The 24,553-nt window shown below is 37.2% G+C and overlaps 1 protein-coding gene across 1 annotated transcript in view; it reads right to left on the bottom strand.

The window, feature by feature from the left end:
* Nucleotides 1–24,553, bottom strand: part of LOC150107665 (voltage-gated potassium channel subunit beta-2-like) — a 257,488-nt gene that overhangs the window by 105,487 nt on the left and 127,448 nt on the right. The window contains exon 9 of the mRNA XM_090392162.1: nucleotides 8,795–8,838. Coding sequence (XP_090248288.1) covers nucleotides 8,795–8,838 — 44 coding nt within the window. The remainder of the gene's footprint in view (nucleotides 1–8,794; nucleotides 8,839–24,553) is intronic.

Here is a 24,553-nt window from a genome sequence, read left to right as displayed (position 1 = left end):
GGTAGTGACCCCCCCCCCTCAATAATGTATAACATCATACATGTCCACTAGGAGATGTATTTTACATTATGGGAAATACTAAGGATAGTGATCAGAGCTTACTCCACCTTTACTATGAGTTGTCCCTGTCATGAAAGGTTTGCTTACTCTTGGATCCACTGAAACATTTATAGTTTCTATATTCGGTATGAAACTCTTGTAGTTTCTCTATTCGGCTGTGAAATAATGTTGGATTCAATATCCACTTAATTTGAATAATGTATAAGAATGTATAAAAGAAAAAAAATTCTAAAAATCTATTAAAAATTAAACCAAATGTAATCATATTATATAACACCTTTTCTGCTCAAAAATCAAACAGATTTCTTGAAGAACAGGAGTACAATTGAAGGATAACCACTACCTTACAAGGTTAATAGAAGGTCAACAGGTAAAAGCTTTCTTTTAGTCTTGAATTTCATAGATTTCTCCAAAGATTTGATTTGATTAATCAAATTAAAGAAATAGAAATACAGTAGTACCTTGGTTAACGACGGTAATCCTGGAACGGATTACCGTCGTTAACCAAAACCGTCGTTATCCAAGGCGTGATTCCTCATAAGATTTAATTGAAAATCGATTAATTTGTTCTGGCTCCTCCCCTCAACCATAGTACATATTAAAAATGCGGATAAAACCCATTTAACATGTCATAAAAATATGGTAAATATCATTTATTTATTACACAGTATATGTTTTTGCTACAAAAAAATTAACATTAATAAAATGAATTGTTCATAAAAACAGTTTTTAATTATTGATCTTCACCAGAAGGACAATTGGGCTCACTTCGGAGTTTTTTGACAAATGGACCTGTAAAAAACATGTCTAGGGTTGTTTGCTTTTGCCTCTTTTTTAAAATGTTTCTGAAAAACTGCATGGACTTTTCATTGAGAAGTGTCTTTGTTTCTTTTGTGATAAATGTCCTGTAGGGCATTTTCTTCCAAAATAACCGAGTCTCATCACAATTGAAGACTTGCTGAGGTAGGTATTCTCCTTCTTCTATAATTCTTGTAAAGCTATTGACAAATTTATCTGCTGTTGCTTTGTCAGCATTAGCTGCCTCTCCATGTCTGACTACACTATAAATTCCTGTTATTTTTTTAAAGTTGTCAAACCAACCTCTGCTGCCTTTGAAATAATCATCATCTACCTCAGAACTTGATCCCGAAGTCTTCTTTTTCAAATCTTGATAAATCTGTTTAGTTTTCTGACAGAATGCATGTAGTATCACCCACCATTTCTCTTTCTTTGATCCAAATTAGTAATAGATTTTCCATTTGCTCAAAAAGAAGCCCTCTGACACTCAACCTTAAAGTTCCCTTAGCAACCATAAGTTCTTCTTTCTTAGCCAAAATGGTTGATATTGTAGAATAACTGATTTTATATATTCGAGCTAGCTGCATAACTTTTACACCTTCATGATGTTTTGCTATTATTTCTTTCTTCTGTTCAATAGAGAAAATTTTTCTGGTTTTTTTTTTTCCCCCTCACTAGCTTTCTTTTTGAGACCCATTTTGTCACACGGTAAAAAAATTCACTCTATAAAAAAAAGAAAAAAGATACGCAAAATACGGTATTATTGCAAATTGTACAACATTAAGACAAGGGATACAAAGAACATGTCGTCACCTGAAAATAAAAGTAAAAGTTAAAAATAAAAAAATTTTTTGAAATAAACGTTAACAGTTAAATTCGAAACCTGCAATTTTTTCCTTAGTGCATTTTGCTTGTAAGGTGACGATATTAGATACAGCACTTACAGTAACATACACTGATTAGCAGCTTATAGATACAACAATTATTATACAGATGAGATTTGATTTTGCCTTTTGATGGGGAACGAAGAGTGACACGTACCTGCCGATTTATTGTCTATATGAATCAACACATAAAAAATAAATGCTTAAATACTCATTTTCATCATAAAATGCATTTATAACCACAAATTTTAAAATAAAGCACAGTACACTGCAAGAAAATAAACAATAAACGGAAAACGTAAACAGCTGGCTATGATGGGTCAAACATATCTGAGCTTCACAGCTATGCTGCGTGGCTGTTCTCTATTCGACAATGTCTTCCCGTGCATGGCTGAGTGCGATTGGAAAATTCCAGTTTTTTAGATCGGATAGAGGTTCACATAATCGACAGTCGTTAACCAAAGCCTGTTTCATTAACCAAGAGACTTTTTCTTACAGCCACTTGTTGTTAATCAAGTACGTCGTTATCTGAGGCCATTGTTAACCAAGGTACCACTGTAATTTATAATTAAAGCAATAACAGTACCATATCAGAACCACCAAGCAAGAGTAAAGATCAATGGAGAGATGACTCAGAGTTTTTCTATTTCCAATGAATTCTTCAAGGAGACTCTTTGGCACCAAATCTCTTTATTATTACCCTCAAATATGTTTTCAGACTTACAGGAAATAGATACAGAATAACTCCTGAAAATTATGCTATTCTGTTTAATCATCTGTTTTGCAGATGTTGTAGTACTAATCAACTCCATCATTCAGATTGTCCAAACCACATAGATAGTTTGTATAAAAATGCAGCATTAATAATGTGAATGGTCAATACTAGTAAACCAAAAATTAAAAAAAAAAAATTAACATAGAAGGAAACATTAAGCAAAATTACTACATCTTGAAGAAGTAGATTTTCAGTACATCCCTGGAAGCTGTATAAGAAGGGCATAAGCAAGGGAGTGAGAAGCAGGTGTTTTGCATGGAGAGTTGTGAATGATTGGAATGCACTGCCTGAGAGGGTGGTGTCTGCAGAGAATTTGAATGTGTTTAAGGCATGATATGATGGGCTATGTGTATGACAAAAGGGACCTCCTAAATGAGTCTTTGACTACAAGGGGTCTTAGGATATACCATAGTTTCCCCCCCCCCCCTTATCTGCAGGTTCACTATCTGTGATTTCAGTTACCTGCAGTCAAGCCCGGTTCAAAAATATTAGGAAAATTCCAGAAATAAACAATTTATAATTACATCAGCAAAGTGGATATTAGATCCAACATTATTTCAAAGCTGAATTTGTAGATACTATGAAAGTATCATAAGTTTATCTAAGAGTTTACAAGAATACAATCCTTGGCATCCCCAAGTTTCCTTAGCTTGCACTACTTGACTTAAGTAGTTAAGGCAACTCGGGGATGGCAAGGATTGTATTCTCATAAGCAGTGGCGGATTACCCATTAAAGCAATGAGGCACGTGCCTAGGGGCCACAGGCTTTCGGAGCCCACAGCCAAGACATTTTCCTAAAATAGATTAATGTTTTCAGTAAACATAAAAATCTTGATTATTTTAAGCGAAAATTTTTTCACAACAATTATTACGTTTTAATACGTATTTTGAACAGCACACACTATCTACACTTTAAATAATGGCACAATACCAATGTCAGTGCTAGTTGACAAGCTTCGTATTTTGTAGTTTGAACAGCACATGCTATCTACGCTTTAAATTAAACCGCATTACCAATGCTGACACACGGCGCTGTTGACAGCTTCAAGGTCACGAAAACTGATTGCATTGCCGAGATAGGAAGTTTCGCCTTTTTTTATTTATTTATCATCCTTTAACCCTTTAACAGGCAGAAAAAAGCAGAAGTTCAAAAAATTCAAAAGTACAAAATTTCATTTATTTGCCACCTAACTTTTATTATTTTTTTTTTATTATTATTTTTTTTTGGGGGGGGGGGGGGCAAATATAATTTGCCTAGGGGCCCCAACTATCCTTAATCCGTCACTGCTCATAAGCTATCAGGTCAGCTTACAAAACTTTCACAGTATCTACAAACATTTGGCTTTGAAATAATGTTGATCTTATATCCACTTTGCCGATATAATTTTACATCACCAAAATGAAGTCGTATGACTCTTTTTTTTTTAGTAATAGACAATTCATAAGTTCTAAATTGAATGCCGTTCTGAGTAGTTCTCGGTTATCAGATCGACTGTCATGGTATCGTAGTGCTTGTGTTCAATTAACCCTTATTTTACTTAATAATGGCCCCAAAGTGCAAGAGTAGTGATGCTGGCAATTCTGATATGCCATAGAGAAGCTGTATAGTGCTTCCTTTTAAGTGAAAAAGGTGAAAGTTCTCAACTTCATAAAATAATAAATAAATATAAAAAAAAAACATATGCTGAGTTTGCTAAGATTCCATTCTCATTCATATTCAGACAACTTTTATTACAGTATGTTGTTATAATTTTTCTATTTTATTATTAGTTATTGTTGGTAATCTCATACTGTACCTAATTTATAAATTAAACTATCATAGGTATTGTTTAACTAATAATTAAGGAATTGGCAGCGTACACTAGAAATATAAATTAAATAAACTTTAATATATACTTTCCGATATTTCGGCAAACGTCACGTTGCCATCTTCTTGGGAACTTAATACAAAAACAAGTGCATGCAAGTACTACATAACAGCAAATGAGAACAGAAGCTAGGAAGTCAATGTTTTCCTAAAGTCTTGATGATGCCCCCTGGTGGGCTATATTGGTAGTTCTTGGCCTTTGGGCTGAAGTTCTTCTGATAAATGTTTCCCAAATTTGGGGCAGTCTCATGCATCCAAATTTGTTGAGGTTTGGCATGTTCCTAAGGGCTGAGGCTGATTCCATGAATAGTCTTTCATATTTGAACTTGCTGCGGTGTATTACTGTGGCTTTCTTCCATCTTATTCTGTGGTGAGTATCCAGAGCATGGTCTGCAAGCCCAGAGTGGCTGTACTGGTGAAATCGGATGTAATCCTTGAGATTCTGATATTTGCTGTCCTGCCTGTTTGGCCAAAGTAGGACAATTTACAGCTGCAAGGGACCTGGTATACACCAGGTAGGTCTAGGGGAAGTGGTTGGTCTTTAGTGGAGCAGATAAGGGATGCCAATTTTCTAAATGGTCTGTAACAAGTGGTCAAGTCATGTATTTTTAAGATTTTGTTGATTTTTTCCGAGGTGCCTCAGATGTAGGGAATGGTGATGGATTTAGAGTAATCTTTTTTGTGAAAGGGGGGAGGGGGAGGTGGGTTGTGGATAACTGGTTTAAGTATTTTTTTGGATTTGGGGGGGGGGGCATTGGCTGAGAAAGTGTCACGGATGTGATTTATTTCAGTGGTTAGGGCTTGATCATTTGAACAGATTATTTTTGCCCTGTTGAATAGTGTCTTAATAATTCCATACTGTTGTGAGGGGGGGGGGGTGATGCAATTGTTGGTGAATGTATCTGCCTGTATGGGTGGGTTTTCTATAAATTGAGAAAACCAAGGTTCCATCAGATTGGCAGATGACTAGTGTGTCTAGGAAGGGGAGGTTATTGTTTTTCTCTTTTTCCAGGGTGAACTTGATTCTAGGGTGTTGGTTGTTTAAGTGTGTTAGGAAGGAGAGGAGTGAATCCGGGCCATGTGGCCAAATAGCGAACACATCATCAACGTAGCAAAACCATATGGTAGGTTTTTGTGGGGCTGAGTTTAAGGCTTTCTTTTCAAAAGTCTCCATAAAGAAGTTGGCCAAGGGTGGGGAAAGTGGTGAACCCATGGCTGTCCCCTCTATCTGTTTGTAGAATTTTTCCTGCCAAACGAAATAGCCTGAGTTCATTGTAAACTGAAATAGGGCTGAGATATCGGGAGGAAATTTAGCTTAGATTAGCTTTAAAGATTCTTTGAGGGGGGACATTTATGAATAAGGAGGAGACATTAAAACTGACCATTATGTCCTTATGTTGGAGTGTAAGGTTTTTCTATACTGGCTTTGAAGTGTGATGAGTTTTTTATGTGTGATGGTGTGTTGCCAGTATAATAGTGTGAGAGTGCTTTGGCTAAATGCTTGGCTAGTTTGTAAGTGGGGGAATCAATGCCATCCACTATGGGACATAATGGCACATTTTCTTTATGTATTTTTGGGAGTCCATATATGCGGGGGGGGGGGGTCTAGAATTATATGGTTTTAGTCTGTTGGTAATCTCCACAGGCCAAGAAGTGACCTTCTTAAAAAAAAACCATCATGATGAAAAACCCAAACTTCCAGTAGAAAACCCTTGCTACTTGTGTATGAGATCAGCTAACTCACCATCATTTGAAAAAGCATATATAGGGATTCCTCTCATCATGACAAGAATCGAATGCAGGTCTTTACCAACCAAAGGTCGCAATCTTCTGCTGTTCTTCCAATTGCACTATGGAGGCTACACTTTTCTATCTAATGACCACATTTCCTACAAAACACTTAATCCTTCCCCAATCCTTGACCCTTTCTTCAGAAAGTTTGTAATAATGCTATCACCATTCCCCACATCTGGAACACATATGAAAAAATAAGCAGAATTTAAAAAAAAATGCGCCTTTGCATTGCTTTCAAGCCTCGTTTGAAACTAGCTACCCTTGTCTATTGCCCCAAGGCTCAACTCCTCTCAGTTCCTGGTGTGTATAAAGTTCCTTGTTCCTGCAAGTTGGCCTACTAAGACAGACTGGAAGATATCAGCCCCATCTACATGGAAGAATATAAAAAATATATCTGTAATCATGACTATGGTCAGCCAAGTCTAGTGGATCATGCTTTAGATACTACATCCATAACCAAATGGAAAAAGAATCCACCATGCACCATCACAGAAAATTTAAAATGAAATACTTTTTTTTAGATCAGCAGCTGTCCTCAAATATCAATCTAATCTAAATAAATATGGATGATTTAAACTTCCCAAAATATGGGAAATATTAATTCACAAAGATCCCTTATTACAACCAATGCCTCCAACTGGCATCCAAAGAGGACACCTTGTCTAGTTAGAAGTCTAAGCTTTTGTCTACCCAGTTTCATTTAGCTTTGTGCTGCCTGTGTGTGTGTGTGTGTGTGTGTGTGTGTGTGTGTGTGTGTGTGTGTGTGTGTGTGTGTGTGTGTGTGTGTGTGTGTGTGTGTGTGTGTGTGTGTGTGTGTGAGAGAGAGAGAGAGAGAGAGAGAGTTAAATTTTATATCATACTCCCTGAAAATGTTTCGTGACTGTGATAAAATATCTGAAGAATTAAACATTGATTTTAATTGTTGGAAGTTTTTCCAGTTGGTTATACTATAAATTAAAGATACCAAGAAATTATATACTTGGGCTTAATCCTTTATCCAAGTGTAAGCAAACAAATTTGCACCTGAACTATTTTCAGGACTGGGGCAACTTGTTTTATACAAGTTGCTAATGATTTCACATCACTTGCCTTAGTATCCCATAATGCAAAGCACATCTCCTTGCAGACATGTATAATGCTATGCATTATGGGAAGGGTCACTACCCAGACTGGTTTTGACCTTTATTTAGGTCTCATCAGTGAGAGCCAGACCCAGAGGTAATACTAAGGTTGAAGTAATTAATTGTTGAGAGGTGGTTACAGGGTTGACACTGGGGAGTTCTTTCGCTTGGTTGAACAGCGGGAAGGAGTGATTACAAGAGGCCATCCCTGGAAGTTACGCAAGGAAACTGTGAGCAAGAGGGTGAGGAGTGGTTTCTTTGTGTGGAGGGTGGTTGAACCGTGGAATGCATTGCCTGATGGAGTGGTGAGAGCAAGAACAGTCAATGAGTTTAAGGAGTGGTATGATAGACTTTGTGTTTCTTAAGGGGGACCTCCCCTCGATGAATTTTGACAGACTTTATGTTCTTAGGAAGGACCTCCCACGATGAGTCTTTTGACTCCATGGAGGCCTGAATAATAATAATAATAATAATGCAGAAGTCATACTCTGGATTAGAGATGCCTTTTGGCAACTCGTATATGAAAATATGACTTCTGCATTAGTTCAACCTTATTATCACCTCTGGGTCTGGCTCCCACTGATGAGACCTAAATAAAGGTCGAAACCAGTCTGAGTAGTGACCTTCCCATAATGTATAGCATTATACATGTCTGCAAGGAGATGTGCTTTGTGTGCTTTGCATTATGGGATACTAAGGCAAGTGATGTGAAGTCATTAGCTTCTTTATATGAGTTGATCCAGTCCTGAAAATAGTTCAGGTGCAAACTTGTTTGCTTACACTTGGATAAAGGATTAAACCAAGTATATAATTTCTTGGTATCTTTAATTTACTGGTTTTAATCCTTGTAAGCCTAAATATGCAGCTTTTAACCATAATTAAAAATAGCCCAAGTCCACATTAAAAATACAATAACAAAGTGAAAAAATGGATTATATGAAAGACTTAGATCTGCATATTCCATAGTAAAGAAACCAAGGAACATCTTTTGATATATGTCTACACCTTGAATTTATCTTGTAGGATCAGTGTTTATGCTGGGTGTATGGTTGTGTAAAGTTCAGGTCAAATGCATAAGTAAGTTTGATAATTCATATTGCTTCCTATAAATTACTGCATTATTTTTATTATTATTATTATTGCTGTTCATTGTATATTGTGCCCTTTTATACTATGACTTGCCTACTTGGAATGTTGGTTTATGCATTCTTTTATAAATAAATATGGAATAAAATAAATTAGGTTAAATCGGGGTGAATAGATTGCTTTGCATTATGGTGTATTTAACAGATTTAGTGCCTAATGCATATTGACCCCCCCCCTTGCTGAATTCTTGTCAGAAGAAATGAATCTGTTGAAAAATTAGAGCTGTCTAAATTCTGTGTCCTAAAAATATTTTAATTCAATTTAAATCAGGATGTCACAAAAAAATATATATTGTGCATTTCATAAAATATGTCAAAAATGATGGTGAAAATTGTTTACCACAACTTGCCTTCAAGTATGAATTTCCTAGAAAGGCCTCTCTCAGAATCAGCTCTGTAAATTTAAAAAAAAAAAAAAAAAAAAAGAAAAAAAAAAGTAAACTTTTGTCTATCAAATAAATATTTCAATAGTTATGTGTGGAACTAGAAAAGAATAACTCCTTCTTCTAATGGCTAAATATGCTACAATATGTGTTCAAATAAGTATGAAAACAATTAAGATTTAATATATAAATTTTAATTAATATTATAGTTATACATAATGTTATAATTATTAAAAACTGTACTTTATACTTTAAAATTATTATTATCATTATTACATGACACTTTCAGGGAGTCCAAGGACTCATCACTCTACTTCACTAAATACATCTCACCCTCTCCACTACTACTGAATTCTCCTTCTATGACAGTACTTCCATCAACACCATCTACCATCCATCATCACCAAAAACAGTATTTTTTGTCTGTAAATTGCATGTGTTCTGTAGGCCCATTTATCTATATGTAAGATGAAAAACTCAAGATTCCAGGATGAAAACCCTGCTACTTCCGTATGAGATTGGCTAACTCCTTCAATTAAAAAATAGTGTTTTTATCTTTATAAATTACAACTGAAAAACATCACTATTTCTATGGTAGCAGTTCAATTTCTCAAATCTGCAAAGTCATGCATGCAGAAGTGAGCCATCAGTTGAAACAATAATCGAGTGCATGTGTGGGAGTGGTTGTGTGTGGGAAAAGCACCTTTTCTAACTTTTTTTTTTTTGTTTTCACCCAAAATAGTGTTTTATCGTTTGGCATTGTCTTGCTCAAAGAGCACCTAAATTCAATTCCCACATCAAAGCAAATCAACCAGATTTGCCTGTCTGTAGGGACATATGCAAATAACAGACAAAAATACTATTAATGCATAGTAGATGGCATGATGTGTGGATGGCAGACAGTTGCATGGGGCATGGACAGTGTGTCATGTTATGTGGAGTGTCCCTCTGCATTGGATCATTGAACTTCTTGGAGGTCTTACATAACAACAACAGTAATAATAATAATAATAATAACAATAACAATGAATATGTTTAAGCTTGGATTGATGTTGTAAAGAGAAACCAGAACACCTAAAGGAAAATCAACCTCCATTTTCTCACATTATTATTTCACACACACCTCATTGAGTCTTCTTACAGCATAGTAGACAGCAATACCTATCATACCACATATTAAATTCTTTAATAGTCTTTGTGCTCACAGTCTTTGTGTCTGCAATGCATTTTCAATAACTCACAAATTCTTCATGAAAAAAAAAAATCCCCATATCCCTATTCACCACACCCTTATACAATTTTCATAGATAGCCTCTCATTCATATTAATAACTTATACAGCTTAACTCTTTCTTCTCTCTTTCACCAGCCTCTGCAATTTTGCTCCCTCAATTTATCCTCATAACATACATTCCACAGTCCTGAAATTGGCAATTTTCATATCACCAAGAAAACTAGGCAAGGAAGTGACTGTTCCCTTATACAAGAGAACAATCATCCCCTTGTCTCTACTTTTTTAATTTTCTCTTCACCATACAAACAATACTCTTGATTGTCTTCATCTTTTTTGCAAAATCAAGACTAAAACACCTTCACACTCAGCCTACACTAAAGTTCAGAATACCTATAAGAAACCCATCAACAAATCCAAATCTGATTTTGAAAGGACCATATGTAGAAAAATTGTCTCCTGTTCAAATGGCCATGGTCACTGAGCCTACTGCTTGCTTGCATGACCAATGGATGCAACATCTGCCCTTCCATGTTTCATCTAAAAAGCCATCATAGCATCATCCCAAAAAAAGCAAACTTCTTTTTTATATTCTTCTCCAACTGCTAACTGATTATGATAACAAATTGCTCTCCTACATTATTAAGAATAGCTCACTCCATGTCTCCTCTTAGTCCTTTGTTGGAAGTCAGAAAAATCCTGAATATGTTGGATGCTAATAATGATTCCACTCTCGGTAGTATACCTCTAGCTGTGTTCAAAATTTTTGCTTCAGAATACCTGCACTTCCTAAAGTCCCACCAGCTAATTAGTGATGAGCAATATAAAGTTGGCCATTCATAATTCCCAACAGCTCTCCTAGCCATTGCCAACTTCTTGACACAAATCATGGAATGGTTTGGAGAAAATGATGTAGTTGCTCTTGATATTTCTATGGCATGTTAAGTTCTGGTACAGAGGCCTGATGACTAAACTACCATCCAATGATTTGCATTCTACCTTTTGCAACTTTGTCATCAGTTTCTTCTTAGGTTATTCACTATATGACATGATAGATAACTTCTCCTCAGATCATCCACTCTCCTCCTCCTATATATAAATAACCTTTCAATTGACACGATTCCAATCCATAATGTTGCTGTTGACAATGTACGTTCTATCACTTTTTTCATTTGTGAACATCGACAACCATTGTAGTACAAATTCATTCAAGCTTCAAAGTCTTCAGCATTCAATGCCTCTGATGTTCTTGTCTTTCTCAGTGAGGCAAGGATAACCTTGTAAAATTCAATACTGTCAAAATGCCATATTTCTGACAAAAAAGATCACACTTTACTTCATTTTGCTATTGTATGGGCACCATCATGGAGTTCAAATACTCATTGTGGGAGACCCAAACCATCCACACAATATCCACTGTATCTCTCCTTGCACCAATTAATAAATAAAGCACTCACAACTGATTCTGGCAACCTATTCCTTTCATTTACTACTCTCCAAGTGCAACATCTAGTCCTCACACAGCTACTAACTACACTCTTACTCATCTTCCATGGATGACCTCTTGTTCTGCCCCCTCCAGCCAAGTGCTGAACACTTCCCCTGCATCAATCCTATAAAACCCTTTAAGTAACTTAAATATTTCTATCATATACATCACTTTTTTGCTATCGACCAATTTTTGCAACCCACAAACCCTCAATCTATCCTCATAGAGAATATTCCACAGACCACTCACCAACTTCTTCCTCACTTGTATCTAAATCCTCTCCCTTACTTCCTCATCCCCAAGAAACCCAGGTGATCAAACCTGAGCACAGTAATTCAGATGTAGACATATCTCCACATTGTCCTTGATTAATCATTACTCTACCCAATTTTGCATCAGCAACAAATAACAGAATATTTCCATTCAGATTATTTCGTATATCATTTATATTCTTCAATAGCCAAGTAATCCTATGAGCTACCTTGACAACTTTATAGGATTATTCTGAATTTCAGTGCTCTCACTCACTGCTAACATCCCCAAATCTCTAGCTTCATCTATTGCTGGAGTACACTTCCATCAATGTGGAACACAGCCTGTAATCTATTTATCCCAAATGCACAACTTTACATTTCTCTGTGTCATACTGATACCCATTATATTTTGCCCATACTGACAGCCTATTCACATAATCCTGCAAACTCTCCACATTGCCTTTGATTAATTATTACTCTACCCAATTTTGCATTAGCAACAAATAACAGAATATTTCCATTCAGATTATTTCATATATCATTTATGTACAAATTAAACAATAGTGGTCCTAGCACAGAACCTTGTGGCACACTACTAGTCACCTGCCTTCTCCTGGATTCTGCTTCTCTATATACCATTTTTTGATATTTGTTCAGCAGCCACCCTCTTATTCACATAAACAGTGTCATATCTATCCCAATTTGTTCTAATTTGCGTAACAGAGTTCTATATGGTATTCTTAAATGTCTTTACAAAATTTAACAGAATCATTGTGCAGAAAGAATGATGTTGGGTTTGTAGACCATAGGCAATTGATTCAATTGCCATCGACGCCCTCCACCCGAATTCACCTCTATCATATCATGGCAGGAGACTTGCAATTTTCACCTCCTTGCTCTTCTTTTTTGCTTTGTGCAACAACTTCTTCATCATAGAATACCTTTCAGGTCATTATTGCCAATAAAGATAGTTTTTTCACCTTATATTAATCTATAAAATGCCTTTTTAAAGTTCAAGAATATCACTGTATATGACTTTCTTTTATCTAACAAATTCATCACCTTATCATAAAATGTAAGCATATTGATAAAATAAGAAAAACCCTTCACAAACCATTGCTGGGCATCATAAAATCCTATATGCTCATCAGCACAATCTTGTCTTCTATTCCTAACCAGTTTTCCAATACCTTGACTATAGCCACAGATATACAGACTGGTCTATAACTCACCATCCTGTTGCCAGGAATAATAGCCAAGTTACAATTATTATTATTATGTGACACCTCCATGGAGTCCAAAGACTCATCAAGGGAGGCACTTACTCCACAGCGCTCTGTCTCACCACTGAATCCACCAACTACAATGAACTGCAACTACCTTCATCATCTACACCAACGCTATCTACCGCCGACCACCACCACTAGTATTTTCACAGACAATCACGAGTATCCATGCCTACGGCAGGATTCGAACCCACAGCCTTTTGGCTGGAGAGTAGATACGCTAACCACTCGGCCAACCAGGCTGGCAATACTTGCTTATTCTTTAAGTGTGCAGATAAAATAGAGAGCTGAGTTTGTTGCATTGACTGAGTCAGTATGCCCAATGATAATTGTAATAAGTAAAACTTGGTTATCTGAGGAGGATGGCATGTCAGGAATAGAAATTGAAGGATATATATAGTTTCCCAGAAGGATAGAAATGTGAAAAGAGAAGGGAGAGTGCTTTTAATGATTGCATAGGAATTGTGTCCACAAAGCGTGGAAGTTGATAGTACATGCACAGATTTTGAGTCTGTGAGGTGTGAAGTTGCAATTAACAGGCTAGTATATCTGATAGGATGCTGTTATAGACCATGGAATGTAGAGAATACTGATTGTGAAATATTTAGGAAAATTAGTTGGGCATGTAAAAAGAAGGTGATCCCGATGGGAGACTTTAATTACAGGAATATAGAATGGTAGGAGATAGTGAACGGGAACAAGAAGAGTGAGTTTGTTGAATTTCTGAGAGATAAATATCTTAAGCAGCATGTGACTGAAGCAACCAGAGGCTTTAATGTTTTGGATTTGGTGATAACTTCACAAGTTGTAGTTGTTAATGAGGTTGACACTGGTGCCAGTTAATGAGAGTGATCATGAGTAAGGAAAGGCTACTGCCAAAAATGGATATATGTGGAAGTATAAAGTGGGGGATTATAGGCAGCTCTGTAGTCAGTCAGCATCAGTACATTGGGTAGATGTGCTGAGCAGAAAAGATGTTGACAATGCATGGAAACTCACAAGGCAATATCTGACAAAAGCAATGCATGACTGCATACCAAGGGTTAAGCGAGTAAATAGAGTAGGAGTGAAATGGATGAACAGTGAAATCAAGCAAGCTGTTCAAAAATGCTATGGAGAAGGTACAAGATAATTGGTGGTGATCAGATCCATGAAGAGCATAAAGTGCAGGCTAGGAAGGTGATGAGCAGTGTAAAGAAAGAAAAGGTGGAGTATGAGAGGAGATTGGTTGGTAAGGACAAGGTTAACAGCTCAAGGGAATTTTTCCACTATGTGTAAAAAAAGCAAGGGAAAGAATAATTATGGTAGGTTGACACTGGTGGTCATGACAGCAGAATAATAGTTGCCAAGGGTATAGTGAAATTATTGAACAAGCACTTTATTAGTGTATGTCATACTGGTGTAAATGATGCTGTGTGATTTAGAAGAGAAGATTAGAAGAGAGGCAAGTATTAGGAGAATTGGAAGTGAAATAATCAGAGCTGTATCAGATGTTGGCTGGTTAGATGTTAATAGGGCTGCAGAAATGTGGATGACATAATCACCACGTATTCTTAAAGGAATGTGCACTACAGTTGACTATGCCCTTGACCTGGTTATTTAATGAAAGTCTTGCAGTGGGTAGGGCTCCTAAGGCATGGAAAGAAGGCAAAATAGTACCACTCCACAAGCATGGTTCTAAGGCAAAAGTCTCCAACTATAGACCAGTCTGTAAAACTGCAGTTGTGGTCAAAGTGTTGGAGAGATTGGTAAGGAATAGAATACATGATTGGGTTGATGGACATAGCATTCTTTATGATGATCGGCACAGATTTGTAAAGGGTAGGTCCTGTTTTAACAATTTACTTGCATTTTATGATAGGGTAACGAGTGTGTTAAATAAGGGAGAATCATATACAGTGATATTCTTGTACGTTGCAAAAGTGTTTGATAGATTACTGCAAAATGACACAAAATTCAGGCCTCCATGGAGTCAAGAGACTCATCATAGGAGCTCCTCCTAGGAAACACAAAGTCTATCATATAATATAAGTTGGTGTACAAGCCAGAGGAAATAGGAAATATGGAAATAGGTAGTATATTCGTTAGATGGATCGGAGTAGCAGGTTGTGTGTATGATGGAGCAGTATCTGTGGTGTGCCCAGGGTTCTGTTCTTGGCCCCCTGCTGTTTAACTTGTTTGTAAATGATATGTCATGTGGACTGAATGGGGATCTTCAGCATGTTACCAATAAGTTGTATGATGGATTGCCATGGTATGACTTGTATCAGCTTGTATAGCATCCTCCCCGCTTTCCATACCGTGTCGTATGCAGCAGTAAGGTCAACAAACACAACAGAGGTTTTCAAACATCTCTGGAAGCCTGCTTTATATGGGTAGTAAGGCTTAGTACTTGGTCCGTACTAAGATTGATATCTGTTCTAAGATTGATATCGTAAAGATAGATATCCCTGTTCAACAAGCAGGCTTTAGGGCTCAACTATGTTGAGCCCTAAAGCCTGCTTGCTCAACAGGGATAACTTCAGATATTTTTGGCCCAATTCTGTTAAGGAGGAGACTGTCAAGGAGCTTATAACAGCAACTGAGGAGCGCAATTGGGTGATAGCTCTCTGCTTGATCTTGAGGCTTGTTGGGTTTTAATATGGCTATTATTTTGGCTCTCTTAAAGGCTGTTGGAAGGTTTCTCATCCTTAAAATGTGAGAAAAGAATCTTGTTAGCCATTGATGAGGATTTTTTCCACAGTTTACCAAGAATTCAGGGTGAACACTATCAAAGCCTGATGCTTTGCCAGTTTTCACCTCCTTTAAGGCCTCAGTTATTTCATCTGTGGTAAATTCTCTTGAAAATTGGGAACTGCCATCTGCACTTTGTCGTAAATTTCTGAGTGTTCGTTTAATCTCCTGTGTGTGTGTGTGTGTGTGTGTGTGTGTGTGTTGATGATCTCGAGGGGCTCTAGACATAAAGTCTAAGTCCTCTGTAGTTTTTATCCATTTTTCTCTGCGCTCATTATCAAGCTTCTGGAATAATTCGTCAGCTATGTCACAGTCGCCAGATTCTAAGTACACTTGGTATAGCTCTTCACAGTCTTTATTCCAGCCAGGTATGCATTCCTTTCACAAACCCTTTGGAATATACTTCTTTACTGTTGATGTGACTGCTCCAATGAATCTGTTGTAGTTTTCAGTCACAGGAGGTATCTATCTTACTATTTTATCCAGTTTTTGTGAAAAATCCTGCCAGTTCGCTTTTCTAAAATTCCATCTTGGTCGTGGAATGGACCGTATTATTGGTATTTGTATTCCTATTTCTATCAATACTGGATGATGTTGGTTGTGTGGGAAGTCTATAAGAACTTGTCTTGTTATGTTTATCAGCTGATTTTGCAAATTTTGGGTAACAAAGCAGAGGTCTGGGTTGTATTCCCTCTTCCATGCTGCAACCTTAAAGGTTCCTTTGTCCTTTGCATCAAATATTAAGCTAAGATTGTTTTGCTCAGCCCAGTTTGTTAATGCTTCACCAATTCCATCATTATTATTGTAATTCCACATGGTGTGATGGCTGTTAAAATCTCCTATGTAAATAGTAGGATGTGAAAATATGAGAATTACTTCAGGTGGCCATTCTACCAGGAGAGGCTTATAGATGTTAACCATTGTGAGATCTTCAATTTTGGCTATGATAGTGTGTATATTCTGATTAATATGTACTGATATTAAGTGGGCATTCTCTATATTATAGTGTACGTAAGTTGCACAGCCATGAGTTTGATAATGTGTAGCTCCTAGTATATTGTACCCTGCAATTTTTCCTCTAGATTTCAATTGTTGTTCATTATCTATGTGCATCTCTTGAATGACAGCTATGTCATTTTCTCGAAGGATTTCGAGAGATACTGACTTTTAGCAAAGCTGATTCCTTCAATGTTGAGTTGGCAAATTCAGAAATTAGCACCTAGTTTTCTTTTCTTGTGGTCCTGAAAAGGACCATTTGGTGATTGTATAGCTTGTAATTTCATGTGCCTATAGCCAGGAGATCGTTAAGATAGGTCTGGCTGCCAGCAGTCGCTCTAGCTCATTTAGCATTACCCAGGGTGCAGCACGTAGAGGCGAGCTAGGAATACCCCCCCCCCTAATGTACAACCTATGCAGTCACATGTGACCCCTTACTCATTTACAGAACATAAATTTTAAAATATTCATGAATTCTGTTGTATTAAATTAGGTAATTTTTTTGTACAAAGCAAACATGCAGGCATTTTTAAATTGAGAGATTTCTGCAATGGTGGTTATGGTCATTGGGGTTAGAGTAACACAACAATTAAGATATAATAAGAGATTGGATTAGTATCAGTGTTTCCATCCACCAGGCATTTGTCTAAAACTGCTTTATATGGGTATATTCTTGTGAAAAATTATTTCTGATCTTGCATTTCTCAAGTAATATATTAACTGACTTTGCCAAAAAATGAGTAAGATTGTATAAAACTATTTAAATTAACTCTGTTCAAGTTATAACATACAAAAGATATAATAAATATATATTTTACATCTATAAAATCTAGAAAATTTGGGATTTAGCCGGCCAAATTGCATTCTTATTGGCTTAAAGCAAAATAAAAATGATGGTACAACACGGCAGAATTTCTTGCCAGCTGGGGAGTCGCCCAGTTAAACAAGAGTTGTTTTTCCCTGTTTCCTGGGAACCAGGCAAACAGGGAAAAGTCAGCTACTGTAACAAATCCTAAAACCCACCCCATCTCAACATCACCAGAGTTCAAGATCGTTACTATCAACATAAGAAGCCTGAATGACAAAGAAATGGAGCTAGCTGAGGAATTGGATAAGTACCAGATCAACATAATAGGGGTGACTGAAATAAAAAAGGCAAAAAATGGTGAGATCTTTCTGAGCAATAAATACAAAATGTTATATTCAGGCAATAACAATCAAGGAAAAGAAGGAGTAGCCATAGTATTCAATACTAAATACAAGGCTAATCTTCTTGAATTACAGGCAGTCTCAAGTAGAGTAATGTGGCAAATATCAGAATGGGGAAACTGCACAATGAGACTTATTTGTGCCTATGGTCCCACAGAAGGTTCTACTAAGGTAGAAGTGGAGGAATTATATGGGGCTTCAGAGAAAGCAACTGACACAATGAAAAAAAAGTCGGTCCTTGTTGGGGATCTAAATAGCAGAGTAAGAAATGATTGTCAGACATACAAAAATATTTTGGGAAAATTTGGAGAAAAGAGCTAAGCTAATAATAATGGCAAATACCTGTTGGATTTCTGCTCAGGACATGGACCGGTTATTACTAACACCATGTTCCAACATAAAAATGTGCACAAATTCACATGGAGAGAAGAGGCAAGGAATAAGAAAAGTCTCATTGACTATGTTATTGTCGATAGTGATGGTTTCTCTCTGGTGCAGGACACCAGAGGTACAGATGATTTGAAATTGGAAGTGATCACTATTTAGTCTTGAGCAGGATAAAATTGAATTTCATATTGAAAAGAATAACATGTAAGAAAGTTTTAAGGCAAATAAAAGTTGAACAGCTCTCAGATGTGAACTGTAGACTAAAATACACAAAGATTATTGAAGATAAAATAAAAGAGTTTGAAAACTGCAACCAAACCTTGGAGATTCAGTGGCAAGCCTTGAAGAAAACACAGATTGATTCAGCCAGAGAGGCATGTGGTGAGGTTGTATGAAAGGGTAGAAAAATCAAAACTACATGGTGGACAAAGGAAGTTAAAGAGGCAGTGAAAGAAAAGTAGAGAGCAAATCAAAAGTTCCTTGCAAATAAGTCAGATTGTGTTCTTAGAGAATACAGAGATAAATGTAAGAAAGCTAAACACTGTGTAAAACTAGTTAAACAAAAGTCATGGGATCCTGCTATCATCTTGGTCACTCGTCTCTGGATCCTCTCCACCTCCTCCCCATCAAGAAGAAACCCTGGCGCCCATTTCTGGGCACAGTAGTCTAGATGGGGTCTTATCAAGGCTCAATACAGAGGAACAATAACTTGTTTGTCTCTGCTTGTTAAAGTATTTATAAGAACATAGAAAATAAATATCAAGAAGGTGGCAAGATATTCTGGAGGTTGTTGAAGAAGCTCAGAAATGGAGGAAAGAGTTCTGAAAAAATAATTAGAGATGATAAAGGTGACATGAAAACAGGAGAAAAAGATATCCTTGAAGTATGGAGTAATTACTTTGAAAAATTGCTAAATGAAACAAGGGCAGTGATGACAGCACAGTGGTAAAAAACACTGACCAGACATGCAGTCAGGAATTCATATCCATACTTGAAGTAGAAAAAGCCACGAAAAACCTGAAATGTGGAAAGGCAGCATGACTAGATGATATTCGACCAGAAATGCTCAAGTATTATTATTATTATTATTATTATTACGGGCAACTCCAAGCAGTTGACAGACTCATCGAGGGAGAACCTAACATCATGTCAAGAACAACTATTCGACAATCACACAGTATCTATCATACCTCGCCTTGAACTCATTCATGGTCATAGCACCCACAACAGACTCTGGGTGCTATGACCATGTTATTCCACTCATTCACCACTCTCCAAGTAAAAAAAACTAGTTCTAACACCCCTGCTAACCACATTCTTGCCCAGCTTCCATGTATGGCCCCTAGTCCTCCCACCACTAGTCCTGTTCTCAAAAATATCTTGTGGATTAATCTTATAGAAACCCCTCAGTAATTTGAATGTCTCAATCATATCATCCCCTTTTCCACCTATCGACCAATTTTTGCAACCCACAAATCTTAAACCTGTTCTCATTAGGTTCATTCCACAGACCTGCTATCGTCTTGGTCACTCGTCTCTGGATCCTCTACATCTCCTCCCCATCAAGAAGAAACCCTGGCACCCATTTCTGGGCACAGTAGTCTAGATGGGGTCTTATCAAGGCTCAATACAGAGGAACAATAAATTGTTTGTCTCTGCTTGTTAAAGTATTTCTCCAGAAGCCAAGTGATTTGATGAGCTGATTTAGCCACTTTTGCAATGTGCCCCCTAAACTTCAATTCCCTATCCACCAACACCCCCAAATTCCTGGCCTCATCAATCTCCTGGAGTACGGTTCCACCAATGTGATATACTGCTGCTAATCTTTTCACCCCAAAATGCATAACCTTCCACTTTGCCATATTAAATTGACAACCATTTTCCCTAGCCCAGTCCTCCAAACTATCCAAATCATCCTGCAAATTGACATTCTGTGCACTCACAATTGCTCTACCCAACTTTGCATCATCAGCAAACAAGTGAACACTTCCTCTCAGATCCTTTCCTATATCATTGATGAACAAATTGAAAAATAATGGTCCAAGAACAGAGCCCTGCTGCACACCACTAGTCACAAGCCGTCTTTTGGACTCAACTCCTGAATAAACCATTCTGATATCTCTCCATCAACCACTCTCCTATCCATCTCACCAACCCTATATACATCATCATCTGCTCCAGTTTACTGATTAGAGTTCCATGTGGTATCCTGTCAAAGGTCTTGGCAAGGTCCAGTAGATTCACTGTAAATCCATTACCCTTATCCAGTTCAGCCGTCACTGTGTTATAAAACGTGAGCTAGTTACGGAGGCATGATCTACCCTTCACAAAACCATGTTGTCCACCATTCAATATCCCATTTTCATCTATCCAATCCTGTATTCTTTTCTTGACTAATTTCTGCAAGACCTTGACAACGATTCCTGATATGCTAATCGGTCGGTAATTTATAACAGCAGTCTTGTAACCTCCTTTATGCAGTGGAACTATTTTCCCCTCCTTCCACCCACTCGGGACTAACCCAGACCGAGACTCAAATTAAACAAAATGGTCAAGGGTACTGACAATTCTTTAGCCGCTTCACGTGCGACACGAGCTGGTATACCATCCAATCCCACAGATGTATTGACATTGAGGTTTTGCAATAGACTACTCCTCACCTCCACTTCATTCACCACAATTCCCGTATAATCTATTGGTTCATTCATTTCTGCAATGTCACCACCTCGATGATATACTCTTGCAAAGTGCTCGCTCAGTAATTCCACTATATCGACTGATTCAGTTACCCCATACCCTCAGCATTTTTTTAAATCATTCTGCCATGAACATTTTTCCTCTCACTTGCAACATATTGAAAAAACTGTTTGGGATTCTCTTTAGCCTGCATGGCCAATTTTTTTTCATAATCCGCTTTTGCTTTTATCTTACCACCCTTGTTACCATTCTGGCCTGAGCTTTATACTTTTGATGCGCCTGCTGGTCACCTTTTTTCTTAAATTCCCTCCAAAATTGTTTCTTTTTTTGCAGCTGAAGCTTAATAGTGTTATTCATCCATTTAACCCCTACTTGATTTATTATTCGGATGCTTGGTATACAGTCAACCATTGCCTCCTGCAAACACTTCTTAACCACCTCCCATGCACTATCAACATCCAGCCCTTGCAGTTTTACATGCCATGGCACTGAGCCAAGCACACCTCCTAAGCTTGTCATACTTACCAGTCCAGTAATTCCACATGTACCCTGTCTTAATTGTAAATTCCACTTCTTTAGCTACCCCCCCCCCCAAAGTCATGACCTTATGATCACTCTCACCAATTGGTGGCAACATGGTCATGTTCGTTACAGCCACATTCTCAGATGCAATTACTAGGTCAAGCACTCTCTTCCCCTTAGTATTTTCTACTACATGCTGTCGCAGATAGTTGTCCCTTAATAACTGCATAAAATCCAATTCCTTCCTCCCACGTGCCCTCTCCTCTTTCCAGTCAATGTTACCATAATTGAAATCACCCATAATAATTACCCTCCTTCCACTCATTTCTTCTATTTGCCTATGCATACTATCCCCACCATCTATTCCATCACCTGGTCTATAGCAGCACCCAGCTGTATATTTAGTTCTGCTAATTTCAATTTCACACCAAATAGCCTCAAATGTGCTCTTTTCTCTATCCTGCAGTTCCACTTCTATTTGTCTTGGCTGTAGCTCATCAGCTATCATCAATAACACCCCTCCCCCCATTTTATTCTACCTGTCACTCCCGAACACGCTATACCCATCACATTCAATCACACTAGCTTTATCATCTTCTGTCAGCCATGTTTCACTAATACCAACAACCTGTGGCCTGGAAGTGCCAACCAAGGCCAAAAACTCTTCCTTCTTGTTCCTAATACTCCTGGCATTAGTGTACATGAATTGCAGAAGTCCATTAGTCCCATCCTTACTTTGATGCCTTATACTAACTATCCCATTCTGATTTGTTGTCCTTTGTACTCGCTCGGGCATATTATACTCATTCATACACTCAACTGCCTCCCTAAAGTCTGCATATCTACTCCCCCCCCCCTTAATAAATCTAGTTTCTCTGAGTCTGTACATCCACTTCCACTTCATTCATCAACACTTTTTCAATCCTCCATACACCAAATCCATTCAAATATAACCCATCCATCTTATATAAATCCTTTCGCCCATCGAACTCACTCCACACATCCACAAATTCCACACCACTCTCCATGCATAACCCATGCATAAAGTCATTGGCAATTATGGTCCTTCTAAAGACTTCGCTATCATACCGCGGTAAAATACTCACCATCCTAACTCTCTCACTCTTCTCTTTTGGTACCTTAAGTAATTCCCTCACATCCTCTATCATTTCCATTTTGTCTTCTTTCAAATCATTTGTTCCTGCCACAATTATCATCTCTTTCAGCCTCTGTTTTTGCACTCGAATAGATTCGCTGACGTCCTTTATGTTCGCACCTGGCTGGTATGATTTCGTCAAACTCTCAACTAACACACCTCTTAATAGCAAATCTCCATACAACACTCGCTCCTTCATTTTATTGACGTTTACGAACATTCTATTATTTACCGTAACAGACTTTCACCATTTATTAGTTGGTACTTTCAGCACACATTTTTCCATATGCTCCAGTTGCCTTTTTGCTCTGTGTATCGCTCCGCTCAACCTTGTGATTTCGCTACTTGCATCAATCTCACCATTTTCATTATCAATTAAATCATCCATTCGTTCTGTATTTCTACCTTCGTTTACACTTTCAACGACGCGCTCACACCTATCTGGTACTATCTCGCAATTCCTTATCACATTGCTATTTTTTATATTTTGACTATCGTTAATGATATCACTCTCGCCACCCGGAACACACTTGAGATCCTCATTCTCCTTACACTTTCTGCATATATTAACTCCACTATCACCATCTAACCAGACTCCCACCACTCTTCGCAAAGCATACATCTCACAGATAGCACACTGCATAAACTCTTTGATATCAAAACTCTTAAACAAACATGGCGACCTGGCTGCCTTTTTTTTTTATTGATGCCATATGTACACTATCTTATCTTAAAAATAATAATTAAAATAACACAGAAAAGATTATCATTAAGATTATAATTTAAAAAAAAAAGAGAGAAATATATATGCAAGTATACTTGAGAAACAGTTGAGAAGGATTGTGGAAGAGAAGCTTGGTGAAGAACAGGCTGGATTCAGGCCAAATAGAGGCTGTCAGGATTAGATTTTCATTTTACGACAGATAGTTGAGAAATTATGGGAATATAATAAAGATCTGTATTTAAGTTTTGTAGACCTGGAAAAGGCATATGACAAGGTGCCAAGAGAGAAGCTATTCAAATTGCTACAGTTATATGTGTGAATGGGGTATTATATCAAGCGATACTTAGTCTTTATTTTAGTTGTAAGTCAGCCGTTAGAATTGAGGGAAGTACGGGAAGGTGGTTTAATGTTAAATCTGGTGTCAGACAAGGATGTATATTATCCCCCTCTGTTATTCATTATCCATATGGATCACTTTATTAAGGAAAGTGGTATTAAACCTGATATCAAAATTGGAGATGTTAATCTCAGCTCTTTGCATTATGAGGATGATCTTATACTTCTAAATAAATCCGCTACAAGTCTACAAGATTCCCTGACTGAAGTGAATAAATGTTGTAAAAAATATGGTATGAAGGGGTCAGCATTAAAAAGACAAAGACAATGAAACTAGGCAGAAACATTTAAAATATCAACTGCATTGTGAATGGAGAACCTATTGAACAAGTAAAACATTTCAGCTACTTACGCACGATTTTTAGTGAAGATGGTAAATAAAAAATCGAAATAGACAATAGAATCAACAAAGATAGTATGGTAGGAAGTAAACTGAATAAATTTATATGGAATAAGAGAGAAATTAGCCAAAACACTAAATTAGCTGTATACAAAACAGTATTCAAGCTAATTTTAACTTATGGGTCTGAGAGCTGGGTCAGAAGTAAAACACTTGACCAAAGACTAGAGAATGCAGATATGAGAATCCTGAGAAAGATTAGAGGTGTGAACAGATGGCATCATTGGCAATATCATATTAAAAACAA

This window comes from Typopeltis vanoorti, chromosome 4 (assembly GCF_054136105.1).
Source record: "Typopeltis vanoorti isolate ZY-2024b chromosome 4, IOZ_Tvanoo_1.0, whole genome shotgun sequence".
Lineage (NCBI taxonomy): Eukaryota > Metazoa > Arthropoda > Arachnida > Uropygi > Thelyphonidae > Typopeltis > Typopeltis vanoorti.
Note: the sequence above shows the minus strand (reverse complement) of the source record. Positions and strands in the feature narration are given on the sequence as shown.